The sequence below is a fragment of the Oryctolagus cuniculus genome, chromosome 5 (genome assembly GCF_964237555.1).
Source record: "Oryctolagus cuniculus chromosome 5, mOryCun1.1, whole genome shotgun sequence".
Taxonomy (NCBI): domain Eukaryota; kingdom Metazoa; phylum Chordata; class Mammalia; order Lagomorpha; family Leporidae; genus Oryctolagus; species Oryctolagus cuniculus.
The window spans coordinates 24629440-24648297 of NC_091436.1; the positions used below are offsets into that span (position 1 = coordinate 24629440).

Consider the following 18858-nt stretch of genomic DNA (forward strand, 5'->3'; position numbering starts at 1 on the left):
CTATGGAAGACATTTTGGAGATACCTCAGAAATCTGAATATAGTCCTACCACAGACCAGGCAATTCTACTCCTTGGAATTTACACAAGGGAAATGACATCAGCAAATAAAACAGTTATCTGCACCTCCATATTTATTGCAGCTCAATTCACAATAGACATAGACATAGAATCAACCTAAATGCCCATCAACAGAAGACTGGATAAAGAAATTATGGGATATGTACTCTATGGAATACTACACAGAGGTAAAAAAAAAATGAAATCAGGTCATTTGCAACAAAAATGGAGGAATCTGGAAAACACCATGCTGAGTTGAATAAGCCAGTCCCAAAGGGACAAATATCATATGTTCTCCCTGATCTATGACAACTAACTGAGCACCTAAAAGGAAACCTGTAGAAGTGAAACTGACACTATGAGAAGCAATGATTTGATCAGCCTTTGTCCTGACTGTTGAGGAACAGCTTACTATTTTATTATTTTTTTAGTATTTTCTTTTTCTACTTAATACCATTGGTTGAACTCTTAACACAGAATTATTCTTAGGTGTTTAAATCCTATTGAAAATTGATCCCTGTGAAAAATAAGAGTTGGAATAAGAGAGGGAGGAGGGATACAGTTTGGCACATGTTTCCTAGGACTTACCCCTAAGGGTAAAGCTAAAAACTTGCCATGGGACTCCAAATCCCATTAAGTTGACAGGTACCAATGCCATCTTACTAGTTAAAGTGATCAGTTAAAGTTCATAACTGATCATAAAGATAGGAATAAGTGTCAAAGGGATCACATAAATAAGTCCAAATGTCTGCTAATAGTAATAGATAGAATCAAAAAGGAGAGAATGATCCAACATGGGAAGCAGGCCACCCAGCAGACTCATAGAATGACAAATGCCCTAAAAAGCACTCTGGACTCAGAATCAGCCCTTAAGGCACTCAGATCTGGCTAAAAAGCCCATGAGAGCATTTTAGGCATGGAATGCCAAGACACTGTGGCAAAAAATGACCTACATGAAAGATCCCTGTGGGTGAGATCTCAGTGGAAAGAAGGGGCCATTAAAGGAAGCACCTTTCTCTGAAGGGAGGAGAGAACTTCCACTTTGCTTGTGGCCTTGTCTAAATAAGGTCGGAGTTTGTGAACTCAAGAGGCTTCCATAGCCTTGGCACCTCATAACAAGAGCCTCAGGTATCACTGATGTCATAAATAAGAGTGCCAATTATTAAATCAGCAATAGGAGTCACTGTGCACTTGCTCCCCATGTAGGACCTCTGTCCTTAATGTGTTGTACTGTGAGATTTAACGGTAAAATTAGTCTTCAAACAGTACTTTATACTTTGTGTATCTGTGTGGGTGCAAGCTGGTGAAATCTTTACTTAGTATAGAGTTGATCTTCTGTAAATAAAGATAAGTAAAAATGAATCTTAATGAAGAATGGGATGAGAGAGGGAGTAGGAGGTGGGATGGTGTGGGGGTGGGAGGGCAAATATGCAGGGAAGAACCTATATAAATCCAAAAGTTGTACTTATGAAACATATTCATTAAATAAAAGCTTTCTATAAAAACAACAAAAAAGTCTACCTTCTAATAATACTATACCTATTTATGTATAATTTCAGAACCTTACAAAATATGTTCATTTTCCTAACTTAACATTGTATAATTTTTTCATAAATTTCACTTCCACATGTTATAATCCTTATAATAATAATCCTTATAATAATGCTAAAGTTTATGCTTTAAATGACAAATTATAACCCACAGACAATATTATACTTAATGGAAAACAAGACAAAAATGGCCATTTTTGCCACTTGGATAGTGCTGAAAGTTATAATATAGCTCCGCATAGTGCTGGAAGTTCTAACCATGATTTAGCCATGAAAAAGAAATAAAAGGCATACAAATGAAAAGGATTAAGTAAAATTATCTGTTTGCAGATGCCATATGTAGAAAACCCAAAAGATTCCACAAAAACTAATAGAACTATTAAACAAATTCAACAAAGTTTTAGGATACAAAGGCAACATATGCAAATCAGTTGCATATGAGCACAATTACACAATTACACAATGAGCACAATATAAGAAAGAGAACAATCTATTTTAATAAAAAGATATCAAGCAATTAACGAAGGATACAAAGATTCATATCTGGAAAGCTATAAAGCATTGCTGAAAGAAATTAAAGAAAACATAAATAAATGGAAAGACATTCCATATTCATGGAGTAGAAGACTTAATATTATGAAGATGACAATACTACCCAAGGTGACCTATCGTTTAATGCAATATCTCTCAAAATCCAAAATGGCATTTTTATAAAAATACAAAAAGTTCCTAAAATTCTTAGCGAATGTCAAAGGACTCCAAATAGTCAAAACAATCTTGGCTAAATCTTGGAAGGCTCACAATTTCTGATTTCAAGACTTACTATAATGCCTGGTAATCGAAACATTGTGGTACTGGCATACAGAAACACATACAGACCAATAGAATAAAACTGAGTGCCCAGAAATAAATCTTTGAACCATGGTCAATAAATCTTTGAAAATATTGTCCATTGATTTTGACAAGAATGCCAAGAGTATTCATTCACTGGGGAAAGGACAATTTCTCCTCAGCAAATAGCACTGCGGAAACAGGGTATCTGCATTCAAAAGAGTGAAGCTGAAACTACCCTGTGTCATGCACAAAAATTTATTCAAAATTGATCAAAGACCTAAACATAGGAGTTAAAACTATTAAAAAAGAAAACATACAGAACAAACCTCATGGCACTGAATCTGGCAACAACTTTTTCATGACACCAAAAACACAGATAACAATATATCTATAAAAACAAATATTTTGAATTTCATCAAAATTAAAAACTTTTGTGCATTAAGGGCCACTATCAAGAGAGTGCAAAAACAGTCTACAGAATGAGAGAAAACATGTGCAAATCATATATTTGATAAGGGATTAAAATTAATCTAATTGTGCCTCTAGCTCTAACTTCCAGTTTACAGAAAGATGGGATAGAGTAATAAGTTAAATATTAATATGACTAAACAAGCAGGCAAATATAGACAGGAGACATTTTAAAAGGTAAATAGCTTGGTAGAGTATTGTATAAGATTAAAAAGACTGAATAGACAACAAAAGGCCATTTGAAAACCATGACTGGATCTGGGATTGTTGAGGGCTGAGGAGTTATGGAAGAGCTTTAAAGGCATTCTTAAGATAATTGGGAAAATGTGAGTCTATATATTAAGTATGATATCATTGTTGATATGCAGAATAATGTACTTATGCCTCAGAGATGCATGCTGATACAGTCAATAGTAAAGTGCTAATGGTATGTGAAAGTTATTTTTAAATGGGTCTACCCATTAAGTGTGTGTGTGTGTGTGTGTGTGTGTGTGTGTCTGGGAGAGAGAGAGAGAGAGAAAGGCAGAAATGTCAAATTTTAGTGAAATATAGGTAGGTAACTACTAGTCCTCTTTTTTAATAGATTTGAAATTTTTGAAAATAAACTGTTTGGATTAACTAGCTATAGGGCTCTCAATTATATAATGTCAAGTGATTAAAATAGTAAACTTAGAGTCAGTGCTGTGGTGCAGTAGGTTAAGCCTCTGCCTGAGGCACTGGTATCCCATATGCGCACCAGTTCGAGTCCCACCTGCTCCACTTTGGATCCAGCTCTCTGCTGATGGCTTGGGAAAACACTGAAAGATTGCCCAAGTGGTTGGGCCTCTGCACCCATGTAGGAGACCTGGAGAAAGCCCCAGCTCCTGGCTTCAGATCAGCCCAGCTGTGGCCATTTGGCCATTGCAGCCATTTGGGGAATGAACCAGTGGACAGAAGACTTTGTCTCTCCCTCTCTCTGTAACTCCACCTCACAAATAAATAAATAAATCTTAAAAAAAAAAAAAGGTAAACTTTATGTTATGGGAATTTTACCTAAAAACAAAAAAGAGCTGTAGATATATGAAACTATGGAACTATTGTGAAACTTCTTGGTTTGTTCTGCATCACTCAGAGCATGTCAGCAGTCGTGGGAATGGTATCCCAGGAGTTAAGCAACAACACAGCATGGATACACTGGTGCCTTCATGTTAGAACAGAGTAGAAAGGAAACACAGAATCTTGATGCAGAATATTTTTTTAAAGACAATAAATTAGTTCTATATAACTGACAAAATAGTCAATTTTAAAGTACATAGATGGATTATAATTTGGTCAAGTAAAATATAGTCTCAAAAGCAAACCAAAATGGCTACATACCTGGATTGATAGATGGAGGGGGTGGAGGTGGGAGGGGCCGGCCTTCTTTAATAGCTATTGTACACTGCTTTGCTGATCTAATTGCATTAATGAAGTCTTCATGTTGTTGTCTCCAGTTAGATTTCCTCACAGGTTGAGACTAAAAAAATAAAAACAACAATTACTATCCTGGACTATGGCCCTCTCAATTTTTTTTTAAAAGTTGGAATTTGAATTTATAGGAAACAGGACTGTGAAATATGGGGCAGAAGGAGAATTTGTATAACTAATTAAAGACATTTGGAAAATGCATTAATAAAATTTACAAGTAACAAAATGAAACAATAACGTCTTATTTATTTATTTTTTTTTTTATTTTTTTTTTTTTGCCACGCAGAGTTATAGACAGAGAGAGAGACAGAGAGTTATAGACAGTGAGAGAGAGACAGAGAAAAAGGTCTGCCTTCCATTGGTTCACTCCCCTAATGGCCGCTACGGCTGGTGCTGCCCTGATCCGAAGCCAGGAGCCGGGTACTTCCTCCCGGTCTCCCATGTGGGTACAGGAACCCAAGAACTTGGGCCATCCTCCACTGCTCTCCCGGGCCACAGCAGAGAGCGGGCCTGGAAGAGGAGCAACCGGGACAGAATCTGGTGCCCCAACCCGGAATGGAACCTGGGGTGCCGGCGCCACAGGTGGAGGATTAGCCAAGTGAGCCATGGCGCCGGCCATAATAAAGTTTTAAGGGAAGACAAGTGTAACATTAAAATCTTCCCAAGTTAATTGCTAGATTTAAGCCATCCTAATGAAAATAGAAACAAGATTCTTTTGGCCATATCTAGAAAGTGTCTGAAATATATTTGCAATTGAAGTGAGCAAGATAATATATTTACATGATACTACCCAGCACTATGAAGCAAACATGGAACCAGAGAGAACAGAAATGAGCTTCAGTGAACATATTAAAGAACAATAAGGAAGATATCAGTAGTACCTTGGATTGAGGAGCCTTCTTCACAGTAGGGATGTCAGTGCCCTGTAATCTTTGTTTCAAGGAATTGAAAGGCTTACGTTTTTTGTTGAAGAGTTTTCTACATATTGGTTCATGCCTTTCCTAGAAAAGGAAGGATAGGGATCGGAATTTTGAAAATGCACACTTTTTTTTAATGTCTAGGTGTACTTAACCCCATGACAGTAACTGGGTTGCACCTTCAGAGCCTTGACTATTCTCAGATCACAGCAGAGTAAATATGCTTGGCTGTCCTCATCATGCTGCATATAACTTGATACTGTGTTTGGGCACAGACAGTGAAAGGCCTTTACACAGAAAATTACTTCAAAATATGCTCTTCACTTCAACCTGTAGTTCTTTAGGCACTCAACATTTTCACCACTGAAACCGGAGAACCAACACATAGACCTTTGCCTGTGTGTCACCTTTATCAAGTCTTTCACTGCAACACTCTAAGATAATACCAGCATCTATGCCCTCTTCCTTGGTGGATGTGCAACAAGGTATTACTTATTATTTGTTGCTTTGAATAAACCCAACAAATATAGGCCTTTAGAACCAGCTATCCTACAGTAAAAAGAGAGAGAAAGTATGTGTGTATCTCATGATCAAATGCTCTCTGTAGACTAGAGATAGGTTTAGAAAGTGACACTCAAAAGCACTCCAAACACACTTGACACTGAGTGTTCTCTCTCTTCCAGTGGTACCTCCCGGGTCTCAACCCTATTCTCTGGGGTGCAGCTCTGAGCCAGGAAAGGTAGGGCAGCACACTAGTGGGCTACAGGCCCACAACAGGCCCTGTGAATACTCCCTCTAGTTTAGGAAGTTCTAGTCACAGTTAACTGAAATAGATATTTCATTTTGTTAAATTCTCCAGAACGATAAAATGTACAACCTATTTTCTTGCTCTCAAATGCACTCAGAATAACTCCAAATCCTTTACATTACATCAAAAGTTTCCTAGACCTAAAACGTACCAATTATTAATTACATCATCCTCCTACTATCATGTGTGTGTGAAAATCATCTTTTCTGGGAATCCCTGTAGAGTATTGGAGCCTACCACCTGTTTGATACCCTAATTTTGAAATAAATAGAACTTTTATTCAGCTTCACAGCCATCAATCAGGGACTTGACATGCTGTTAGCTTGAATCTGGATGAAAATTACATCTTGGAACATGCCTAACAGCCATGTATTATTTTGTTCAGATGGTATAAAATCCCTGAAATTGGAGGGTTCTGTATACGTGGCAAAGCAGAAAACAGGAAGGTTAAAGGACCTGTCAGAATTAGTGACAAATTTGCAACTAAAAGCCAAGTTTCCAGATGCCTGAAATTCAATGCTCATTCCTCTTGGCTAGCTAATTTCCCTGGTGCTTTGGCCTTGAAATTTGAATTTTTGATGCTTAAAGAAAAGGCGGAAGAGCCAAAACTTCTCAAGGGATAATAGACTGTGCCAAGATCCTTCCATATGGCATCCTTTTAGGAGGACCATGTTTAATAGGGTCACTTTTGAGTGAGGAGGCATCCATCTGCCTCCATGTCCTCTGGGCCTGCCAGCCATAGGTTAGCTACTCCTGTTCCCTTGCTTCTCCTCCACATCTGTCTTTAATCTTTGCACCACCGCCTCCTCACTGACTTGACAGTTCATTTAACTCCAATGAAACACATCTACAAAATGTCTTTACGTTTACCAGAACATCTGCTGCAAAGCGTCTTCCACAGACTTCACAGGGAAATAACTCCTGATTGCCATCTGCGTTAAGATTCAAGAGCACATTATGTTAGTTTCATGGAATTGCCTGGCCCAGAAGAAATGACTGACTGGAGGTGACCTCAATAGCTTGATATCTTCACCCTTTTCCCTCTCTACCAACTGCTTCCAGCTTCTAGTAAGATCCTGTGTAAAGTCACCTGTGTTTTCCTTTCCTAATATAAACTTCTCACTTCACAAAACAAGTAAATTCTCTATCCTTTAGGCAACCACAGTATACTTATTTGATTTAGTGCTTAATATATTTTTAAACAAAGTGCATTACAGCCTTGCTTTAGACATCAGTACAAAGTTAATATATTAGTATAAGCTCATAAATAATCCAATGATAACATCTTGAGGATTCCTACCAGAATAGAAGTTCTATAAAGGTATCGCCAATACCTCCAAGTACCTGACCCCATGGTAAAGTGCTCCAAAAATATTGCTTGAAAGACTGGTGTTGTGGTGTGTAGCCTCTTCTGATCCTGGTGTCCTGTATCAGTGTACCAGTTCAACTCCTGGCTACTCCATTTTCCATTCAGCTTCCTGTTAATGTGTTTGGGAAGGCAGTGTATTTGGAAGGCACAAGTATTTGTGCTCCTGCTGCCAATGTGGAAGACCAGGATGGAGTTCCTGGCCCCTAGCTTTGACCTGGCCTACACATAGCTGTTGCAGCCATTTGGGGAATGAACCAATGGATAGAAGATCTAAAATATCTATTTTTCACTCTCTTCCAAATAAATAATTAAATCTTTTCAAGTTTATTTTTCAAAGATTTATTTATTCATTTGAAAGTCAGAGTTACAGAGAGAGAGACAGAGAGAGCGCAGTCTTCCACCTGTTGGTCCACTCTCCAAATGGCTGCAATGGCCGGAGCTGGGCTGCTCCAAAGCTAGGAACCTGGAGCTTCTTCCAGATCTCTCATGTGGGTTCAGGGGTCCAAGGATTTGGGCCATCTTCCACTGGTTTCCCAGGCTATAGCAGAGAGCTGGATCAGAAGTAAAGCAGTCAGGACTCAGACCTGTGTCCATATGAGATGCCGGCACCACAGGTGGTGGCTTTACCTGCTAAGCCACAGCACCAGGCCCAATAATTAAAACTTAAAAAAAAAATCCACTGGTTGAATGTATAAGCCAAGCAAGAATTGATCCAATACCATAGGAGCAATAATTCGTTCTGTCTAAAACTTCTTATAATCAATGATATGGAAATATTGTGAGGAACCATACATGGGCCCAGCATAGAAAAGGAAAGAAAATAAGCAATTCTTTTAAGTGAATTTGTAAAAATGTCATGAGAAAAATAAAACATTACAGAATTCTGAAAAAAAAAGTTTCACTTCATATTACTTCCATTCAGTTTATCTGGAGATGAGTATGTAAATAATAAAGAGATTTGAGCATAGGATTTTGTATTAGAGGGATGACTGGACTTTTACAGGCAGGGGGCACAATCAGGGACAGTGAGTTGGAGGAATCTGAATAGTGCTGTAGATGATTCATGTGACAAAGGTTAAAAGATGTGACCAGACAGAAGGGGTGTGTGTAACAAGAGGTGAGTTTAGTTTAAAAGCTGGAGATGAAGACCTGAAATGGAAAAAGACACAAGAAATGGGAGATTGTGTCAAACAATCTATAGCATGACTAGATTTGTGGGGGATTGGTGTCAGAGAGAGAAGAGTGCTTGAGGACTATGTCAGATTTAGAGACAGTAGTATTGAGTTCAATGTAGGACTGTGGATAGAAACAGGGAACTTGCAAGATAGACCACCTTAGGAAGAAAAATGACCTCAGTGTTGGAAATACTGAGTTAAAATCAAGTTGTCCAGCCAGCAGGATGGAAAGGAGGGAGGTCAGGGTTGGAGACACAGATGTAGGCTTTGAGTAATGAAGCAAAGGCATGATATTGCCAGGGAAGAAGTCATGGAAAGAGAAGTACAGAGAGGATCCTTAGGGAAATTTATACTTAAGGGCCAAGAAAATGATGATGATAAGCCAGAAGGAAAAACAGAAAACAGGGTCATGGAAGCCAAGGGAAGGCAGTTTGAAAAAGGAAGGTCTGGTTAACAGGAAGCAGATGGTAGCTCACTACAGACATTGTTGATTTAAATGATTTCTTCTCACATCTGCTAATTGGAATTGTATTTTCAACACAGGTCATCCATCACAGCACACAGAAATACCTGGCTATCTCCCTGTTCTTTTGGCCTTCTATCTAAAACTCGATGTTAAATTTTATTTTGGCAAGGGTCCCCCAACCCTCTGTATACTTACTTGTTAATATAAACACTCATCTTGCTTATAAAATTGAGGCTACTTTTTCTAAAACATTGGTGAAAGATAAAATTATTTTTATGAATATAATAGTAATATTTGCATGGCACTTTGTTTTCCAAAACACAGTTTTTATGTTATCTTACATGTTTTTCACAATAACTTTGTGAGACAGAGTTGATCAGAAAATGGAGGCTCAAGGTTAGGTGGGTGACTTTCCTAATGTCATAGAAAGTTGTAACACTAAGACTTGAACCCAAGTCTCTACCTGTACAAGCATTAAGACTATTAATTAGGGGCCAGTGCTGTGGCTCAATGGGTAAAGCTGCCGCCTGCAGTGCTGGCATCCCATATGGGCACCGGTTTGAGTCCCAGCTGCTGTACTTCTGATCCAGCTCTTTGCTATGGCCTGGGAAAGCAGCAGCAGATGGCCCAAGTCCTTGGGCCCCTGCACCCATGTGGGAGACCCAGAGGAAGCTCCTGGCTTTGGATCAGCGCAGCTCCGGCTGTTGTAGCCAACTTGGGAGTGAACTAGCGGATGGAAGACCTCTCTCTGTCTCTCTTCAACTCCTTCTCTGTGTAACTCTTTCAAATAAACAAATCAATCTTTTAAAAAAAGATTATTAATATAATCAATGTCATAACTAGATATATTATGTTAACACCAACTGGAAAAACAACTGGAAATCCCGACAGGGTCAGTGACCTTTGTTGTAAAAACAGTGAGTTTTAGTGAATTCTAGGAGTTAAAAATGACAGAGAGTCAGTGTTGTGGTGCAGAGAGTTAAGTTACCTATTGCAACCTCAACATCTCATATTGGAGTGCTGGTTCAAGTCCATTGCTAATGTGCTTGGGAAAGCAGCACAAATGTTTGGGCCCCTACCACCCACACAAGAGAGTGAGATAGAATTCTAGGCTCCTGGCTTCAGCCTGACCCAGCCCTAGCTGTTGCAACCATTTGGGAAGTGAACCAATGGATGAAAGATCTCTGTCCCTCCCTCTCGGTCACCTTGCCTTTCAAATACATAAAATAAATCTTTTTTAAAACAGTAAGTTTATTTTTAAAAGATTTATTTATGTATTTGAAAAGCAGAGTTATAGAGAGAGGCAGAGAGACAGAAATCTTCCATTTGCTGGTTCACTCCCAAAATGCCCTCAATGGCTAGAGCTGGGCAGATGTGAAGCCAGGAGCCTGGAGCTTCCTTGGGGTTTCCCACATGGGTGCAGGGGCCCAAGGACTTGGCCATCTTCCACTGTTTTCCCAGGCCAGAGCAGAGAGCGGGATCAGAAGTGGAGCTGCCAGGTCTCAAACCAGCGCCCATATGGGCTGCCGGCACTGCAGGCAGCGGCTTTCCTGCTACGCTACAGCACTGGCCCCAATAAAATGAATCTTTAAAAAAAAAGATGAAAAAAATAAATGACAGATACAACATAGCTCAACATTGAGTTACAGCTGTACCACCACATTCTGAATCATGCTCAACTTGCAGTTTCACTATAAGGGCACGCCTACCCATCAAGCTGAATCAAACATGGAGGTCAATGAGGTTTCTATGTGATCACAAGACCCTTAAAACAACTCTTTGAAATAACAATGCCATTTCATAGGTGAATAAAGAAACGTGGGGGGCCGGCACCGTGGCTCACTTGGTTAATCCTCTGCCTGTAGCGCCAGCATCCTATATGGGTGCCGATTCTAGTCCTGGTTGCTCTTCTTCCAGTCCAGCTCTCTGCTGTGGCCTGGGAAGGCAGTGGAGGATGGCCCAAGTGCTTGGGCCCCTGCACCCGCATGGGAGACAAGGAAGAAGCACCTGACTCCTCGCTTCTGATCAATGCAGCGCCGGCCATAGCGGCTATTTGGGGGGTGAACCAACAGAAGGAAGACCTTTCTTTCTGTCTCTAACTCTGTCAAAAACAAACAAACAAACAAACAAACAAAAAAAAACCCTGTGGTATATTCACATCCTATAGTAGTAAGCAACAAAAAGGAAAATCTGTGATATATGCTGAGAGAAAAAAAGCTAATTTCAAAAGGTCTCATCCTCTATTATTCTATTTCTGTAACATTCTCAAAAGAATAAAATTACAGATATGGAAAAGAGGTTAGAGATTTCCACAGGTAACGATTGTTGGTTGGAAAAGGTAGTTTTGATTATACAGGGGTAGAACAAGGGAGATCTTCGTATGATGGAAGAATTATGAATCTTTGTAGTAGTGGTTAATGCATGTTGTGTAATTGAATAGAAATGTGAACACACATGGTACCAATATCAATTTCCTGGTTTTGATACTGTACAATTGTTTAAGATGAAATTTGGGTGTTGCCCAATTCATAATTTGTTCCGTGCTAAAATAGGCTATTTAATTAGAAAGGAAAAAATGGTGTAAGTTGCAGAACATTGGGTGAAAGACACATGGGACCTCTCTGTGCTATTCGGTACTTTTTGTGAAACCATAATTATATCAAAATTTAAAGTTTAAAATTTTTAGCTGGGGGGTCAGCAAGCTATGGCCAATGAGTCAAATCTGGGATTGCTTTTGTAAATAAAGTTTTGTGGGAACATAGCCATGCTCATTTTTACAGAATATTGCTGCTTTTCCATTAAAGCGGCAGAGGTAAGTAGTTGTCATGGGGACTACATGACTTGCAAAGCCAATAATTATGCTGCTTGGCCCGTAACAGAAAGAGGTTGCCAATAAGTAAATGAGAATATAGTAATTAAAAATGATTTGTGGAAGAGTAACATAGAAAAATGTTAATGATAGAAGCTGGCATTGTGGCACGGGGGTTAAGGTACTGTTTATGATGGCAGCATGCCACATAAGAGTACATGTTCAAGTCTCAGCTGCCCTGCTTCCAATGCAGCTTCCTGCTAATGTCCCTGGGAAGGCAGTGGATAATGGCCCAAGAAGTTAGGCCTCTACCATCCATCCATGTGGGAGACCTGGATGGAGTTCCTTGTTCTGGCTTCAGTACGGTACCACCATAGATGTTGTGGCTATTTGGAGAGTGAACCAGTAGATGAAAAGTATCTCTGACACTTTACCTTTGAAATAAATCCCCATATGTGATGCTGGCACTTCAGTCTAGGGCTTTAACCTGCTGCGCCACAGCACCAGCCCCCCACCCCCCATTTTCAAAATTCTTACAAAGATTATGGTTATTTTAAAAAACAGAATTGATGATTTTTTTTTTTTTTTTTGGACAGGCAGAGTGGACAGTGAGAGAGAGAGACAGAGAGAAAGGTCTTCCTTTGCCATTGATTCACCCTCCAATGGCCACCATGGCTGGCGCGCTGCGGCCAGACCACTGCGCTGATCCGAAGCCAGGAGCCAGGTGCTTTTCCTGGTCTCCCATGGGGTACAGGGCCTAAGGACTTGGGCCATCCTCCACTGCACTCCCTGGCCACAGCAGAGAGCGGGCCTGGAAGAGGGGCAACCGGGACAGAATCTGGCACCCCAACTGGAACTAGAGCCCGGTGTGCTGGCGCCGCAAGGCGGAGGATTAGCCTAGTGAGCCGTGGCGCCGTCTAGAATTGATGACTTTCAAAAATAAAAATGAAGCCCTTTAATAGAAAATATTTTAAAACACTTGGGTACCAACTTAGTATTTCAATTTTTTCCTTCTCTACTTAAAGTCACACTTAGAAACTATTATAGTACTATTATTTTTAAATGGTTTATACTGTTTGAAAATTTTAAAAATGAGGCAAAGCAAGTGACTAGAGAATGCAAGTTTTGCTTAGCACATTAAAAATGAAAAATAAGCATTATACAGATTGCAGTTCAAAAGCTTTAAGAAATATGGAGAGAATTAGGGTTAGAATGAAACTCAAACAAAAGTTCTACTTTTGGGGTCTGCACTATTGCACAGTAGGCTAAGCCTCTGCCTGTGGTGCTGGCATCCCACGTGGGGGCCGGTTTGTGTCCTGGCTGCTCCACTTTCGATCCAGCTCTCTGCGATGGCCTGGGAAAGCAATGGAAGACAGCCCAAGTGCCTGGGGCCCTGCACCCATATGGGAGATCCAGAAGACGTTCCTGGTTCCTGGCTTCAGATTGGCCCAGCTCTAGCTGTTGCAGCCATTTGGGGGAGTGAACCGGTGGATGGAAGATCTTTCTGTCTCTCCCTCTCTCTGTTTGTAACCCTGCCTCTCAACTAAATAACAAAAAATCTTGAAAAGAAAGTTCTACTCTTGATCATTCTCTTTCTAAGCTAGAAGAATGTTTTATAGAAACACCCATTACCCACATTTTCTTACAATCATGGTAGAGGATAAAGGAAGACATTTTCCCACTCAGACTTCCATGAGTCAAGGACTCTGAAGTTCCTTGTAGTTCAGCACATGCAGATATTTATTAATAGTAACATTTTTTTTTTTAAGGCAGAGTTAGAGACAGAGAGAAAGGTCTACCTTCTATTGGTTCACCCCCTAAATCTGAAGCCAGGAGCCAGGTGCTTCCTCCTGGTCTCCCATGCAGGTGCAGGGCCCAACCACTTGGGCCATCCTCCACTGCCTTCCCAAGCCACAGCAGAGAGCTGGACTGGAAGAGGAACAACCGGGACAGAATGCGGCGCCCCAGCTGGGACTAGAACCCGGGGTGCTGGCACCGCAGGCGGAGGATTAACCTAGTGAGCTGCAGCGCTGGCCTAGTAATAGTAACATCTTAAATGGCCCTAGGACAAGGAGGTGGCATAATGGTCTCAAATTATCTCAAGAACATGCGTCATAAAATAAGGCAAGGAATTAATACTAGTGAGTTAGGATGATGGATAGAATAGTTGATCTAATTTTGCTTTCCTTTAAAGCTCCAACAGTACAATAATAAAGGAACACAGAAATATAGAGAACCATAATGGCAGGGAGGAAAGAATATGGTAAGATGGGTGATTCGGCTCAACAGTCAAGATGCCACTTGGGACACATCGGGGTGCCTGGTTCAAGTCCTGGCTCCACTTCCGATTCAGCTGCCTGCTAATGCACCTCTTACGAGGCAGCAGGTGATGATGGCTCAAGTACCCAGGTCACTGCCACCCTTATGGGAGACTCAGAGTTACAGGCTCCTGGTTTCATCCTGGCCCCACCCTGGCTGTTGTGAGCACTTGTGGAGTAAACCAGAAGATGGAAGCTCTGTCTCTTTCAAGTAAAGTGAAAATAAAATAAAAATGTATTTAAAGATAGAATCTGGAAAGCTAACAGACAAGCTGACTTGGAGTACATAAAGCCACATCAAAATCCACTCAAACTGGGAAGCATCTAGACTTACAATACAGAACCTTAGAAGTCACAGGAACCCCTGGAGCAACATGCACTTTAGTAACTGGGTTAGGGTGAATGAGTGTGTCAAAATTTAGAGGACCGGGGTGATGTTGTGAAGTGACTGGTAAGGCCTCTGGCTGCAATGCTGGCATCCCACATGGGCCCCAGTTCATGTACTAGTTGCTCCTACCTCCAATCTAACATCCTGCTAATGGCCTGGGAAATCAGTGGAAGATGGTTCAAGTGCTTAGGCTCCTGCCACCCATGTGGGAAACCCAGAAGCAGCTCCTGGCTTCTACCTGGCTCTGCCCTGGCCATTACAGCCACTAGGGGTATGAACCAGTAGATGATAGACTTTTCTGTGTCTCTCTGTCTCTCTGTAACTCTTTTAAATAAATTAGTCTTAAGCAACAATAACAAAATATAGAGGACCAAGAGGAAAGTCATTTGAAAGATTCCTGTACCACACCCAGCAGCCCCTGGCCTACCCATCCTCAAACACACACTCCCTAGAAGACTGCCCTTCCCCCTCTCTAGAAGTCTACTCCCTAGAAATGATAAAGAAGGGGTCTGTGCAGTAGTCAATATAAGATGCAAGTGAAGGCATGGTTACCACAGAGAAGACAGGTAAGTAGACATGGATACATACTCATGTAAACAGTCACTTTTCATTATTTGTGGCAGTTTTGTTCTATGAAGTCATTGCAATCATTGAATTAGCAAACGCCAAACCATTGCTCCTAGGAGAAACAACAGGTTTGGGTTCCTCTGAATTTCTGGTCACACAGCATTGTCAAAGGATCGATACAAAACCTTGTTTTACATGCTTCTTTTTAAAGACATAAGATTTTATATATTGTTGAGTCAATAACATTGAACTCATGCCTCAATGCTTACCCAACATAGTTTCTGCTTAAGGCACATCACTGCCCTGTGCTTAGGAACACTAGATGGCACTTCAACATTATGCTTGGCAGCAATTTTAAACAATGAAGGAACCAAGAAAAACACAAAAGAGTGTGGTGCTAACTAGTCTGTGAAAAGAACAAACAAGGCAGAGCATCACCTGTTCAACCTCAGCTGGGAAAATGCATATTGGGCAAGTCAACTTTTGACTACTTTGTGCATGTCCACAAATGACTGTGAAAATACCACAAGTATTAGGTTTGGGATTACAAGTATATTTTAGTGAGTAGGCAGATTCGCAAATAGGACATCCATACATAGTGACTGTATAAATAGATGCATGGGTGTTTTATATACATACCTATATAATTTAGTGGTTAATCTTATGAACATGATGCTTACAGCAGAGGACACTGCCATGCCTACCTTCCTCTATGTGGTTCCCAGAACTCTACCAGACTCATCAAGGCAGAATAAAAACTTCTAGTAAACTAACCATTCTACTAGACAATATCTAAAGATACTAACATCGAGAATTCCTGAAAAATCCACTCAGATCACCATCCTACAATAAAGCCCATTCATCAAATGTTACTCACCCATTCAGAATTTCCAGTGTTTCTTTTTCCTCCAATCTTAATCACAGGCAAACAGAATGGCATTTCCAGAGATCTGAGGAAAATCTCAGGATATTAAGTCCAAAGCAAACCAAAAAGAAATTGAAAGGAAAACGAAAGCCATAGAGAATTAAAAAAAAATGTTTATAGGAGAAATAAAAATCTCAACAGAAGGCTGAAAGATAGTATTAGGGAAATCTCCCCAAAAGTAGGGTAAAATGGCTTAAAATGGAAAAGAGATATCCACGATCTCAAAAAGATATCCACGATCTCAAAAGATTACGTACCATGTACTCCATCTCACTGAATTACAAAAATGTGAATAAAAGAGGAAAAGGGAATCCAACATTGGAGGGAGAGAAGAGAATTTCCAGGATAACTGGGAACTAGAACAAGAGAGCAACCAGTCTAGGTTGGAGGTCTGTGATTAAAAAGACAGATGTTCAAGGCTACCCTGACCAAGATACTCATTGCCTTCGTAATCTCAATATAGTGACAGGAAAATTCTCTACTTGGTGGATTTGACCATGTCCCCAAAGTGCCTGCTCCCCCTTTATAAAAGCCTATTATTTACATTAGCTGAGGACATTCAGTCCAACCCACAGAAAGCTCTGCACTACTCTTCAGGGATGAAGGCAGATCATGGTAAGCTTAAAAGTGTTTTTTTTTTTTTTCCTATGGCATATTTCCTATAGATCCAGGATGTCCTACCTGTGGTGACTTGTGTTTTCCAGAACTCATTATCTTGATAACATCTGCACTGCAAATTCTGGAAGCTGAAGTCAGATCCTCAGACTGTTAAATCTCCAGGCTGCCTTCACCTAATGGTAGTGAATACCTCCCTCATAGAGCTAGGTTTATGCTTGTTTTCTCTGTTCAAAACTAAATAAGACATTGTGTTTAGAAGTTATCACATGGGTAGTGACAGATGGAGAGAGAGAAAAGAAATGTTTAATAGAACAGCCTGGATTGTACCTTTGAGTTCCCCAAGGGGAAAGAGTGGAATGAAACAGACCTATGAGTAGTTTCTATCTCTCAGCTGGAATTGTGCGTATGTGTTAACTTTATTATACATTCTGCTGCAAGAATTTCTACTTTCTCTTGTCCTGTAACTACAACAAGCTTTATAGAGCTTACATCCACACACATAAAGAAGCAACATAAAAATACGGAAAACATTAAAGCTACACGGTGGCTAGAGATTGGTCCTTCACCTGAGGTGATCCGATGACATCACAATGGAGTTGTAAGTATAGGATATCACAGGCAATACATGCAAATAGCCTTTAAGATATTTAGACTTGTAAAATAACAGCAGTACTAAGATATCTGACAAAAAGTTTTAAACTAATCACAGACCGTGCTTAAACAAAACACACTTAAAATACAGCAAAGTCTTCAGGATCTTGCACCCGACCTGGGATGTCTTAGATCTTTTTTTTTTTTTTTCCTGCTGACCCCTGTGAGTCTAGGTCCTACTGCTCCCTGTCTTATTTGAAAAATTTTTTTCCTGACTATCCATTCACTCATATACTTACTGACTGTACGTCAAATGACAGGCACTGTTCTAGAATTTGGGGACAAAGCAAAAACCAAAATTTCTGCCTTAAGCTTATTCTAGTGAGGGGAGACTCAAAAAGTTTCTATACCACAAGGTGCTATGGATCATGTAAAACAAGGGAGGGATATATGCTATTATTAAATACATGCTCAGGGAAAAGCTTGTAAGGAACATGACAATTAAACACCAACTTTGAGGAAGATTTACTTGCAGTAAAAACACTTCAGGGCCCCAATAAGTGTCAAGATCCTCATCACAAATGGTATTTGTCATAGTGTTGAGTAATATTTTGCTGCACATGCCTGGTCTCCTCAGATGTAGTTGTTAAAAGCAAAAACCCTGTTTCTGTAAATTCCCAACAGCTCATAACATTATCACCTATTGGTTATAGATGACTGAAATATCAACTTATTTAAAATACTACTCTCCTCAATAAAATTGGGATCTTGAAATTTGGAGTAAAATCAGCCTGAATCACAATATACTCCATTAAGACTTGTGGCTTAGTGGCATTCTCCTAATTGCAAAATATAAGACATGCTGATTTAGACCTGCTTAGCCAGCTGTAATGAAATTAGTACCTCATGAGATTGACTTAGAATAGCAACAGGGCAAAGTAACATCCAGTGACTGTAAGACTTGCCAGTTTTGACAATCTTCAAATTTAGATAGCTATCAAAATAAACTGTCAATCCTTCTAAGATTTACCTTCCTAATACATAAACCACCATCTGACCTTTTGCTTCTAAAGGTTGTCACTTCAATACATTCTTCAGTACCTTACTTCTGAAAAAACAAGCTCTTTAGCCAACATTTTTTCTTAACCAATGTAGCCAGAATACCTAATGTTATTATTTTTTGTAATTTTTAAAAATTCTATAATTTACTTAAGATTTAAACTGATTAAAACTTGGTAGAGCAAAGTTAACACCTAACAGCTTTGGAAAAGCCATAATAATCAAAAAATTACAGATGAAGACACTAATAATTTAGATATAAATGCAGCTCACCTGCCAAAAACAGTTCTGCCCCAGCCATTCTGTTCCTAACTCAAACTGACACTGTCACCACAGATTTTTACAGTCCAGTCCAGGTAATAACACATTAGTCAGGTGCACAAGAACAAGGGTCACTAATCTGTCTGTTTCAAGAAGTCATAGTTTACCAAATAATCAACAATTGTGATGGTATCACTGCTTACACCTTGAAAAAGTTTACAGAAGTTAAAA

At 39.8% G+C, this 18858-nt stretch overlaps 1 protein-coding gene across 4 annotated transcripts in view; it reads right to left on the reverse strand.

Moving 5' to 3' along the window:
* The window catches only part of ZC2HC1B (zinc finger C2HC-type containing 1B), a 68041-nt gene extending 49255 nt beyond the window's left edge, over positions 1-18786 (reverse strand). The window contains exons 1-5 of one of the 4 annotated variants that reach the window (XM_051855301.2): positions 18640-18734; positions 15195-15285; positions 6952-7013; positions 5238-5357; positions 4267-4405 (exon numbers count right to left, since the gene is read on the reverse strand). In XM_051855301.2, coding sequence (XP_051711261.1) covers positions 4267-4405; positions 5238-5357; positions 6952-7013; positions 15195-15198 — 325 coding nt within the window. In that variant the 5' untranslated portion in view covers positions 15199-15285; positions 18640-18734. Of the gene's footprint in view, positions 1-4266; positions 4406-5237; positions 5358-6951; positions 7014-15194; positions 15286-16050; positions 16071-18639 lie in introns of those variants that run through there. The other 3 variants (XM_051855300.2, XM_002714779.5, XM_051855302.2) reach the window with 3 other exon arrangements.
* Positions 18787-18858: the final 72 nt, after the last annotated feature.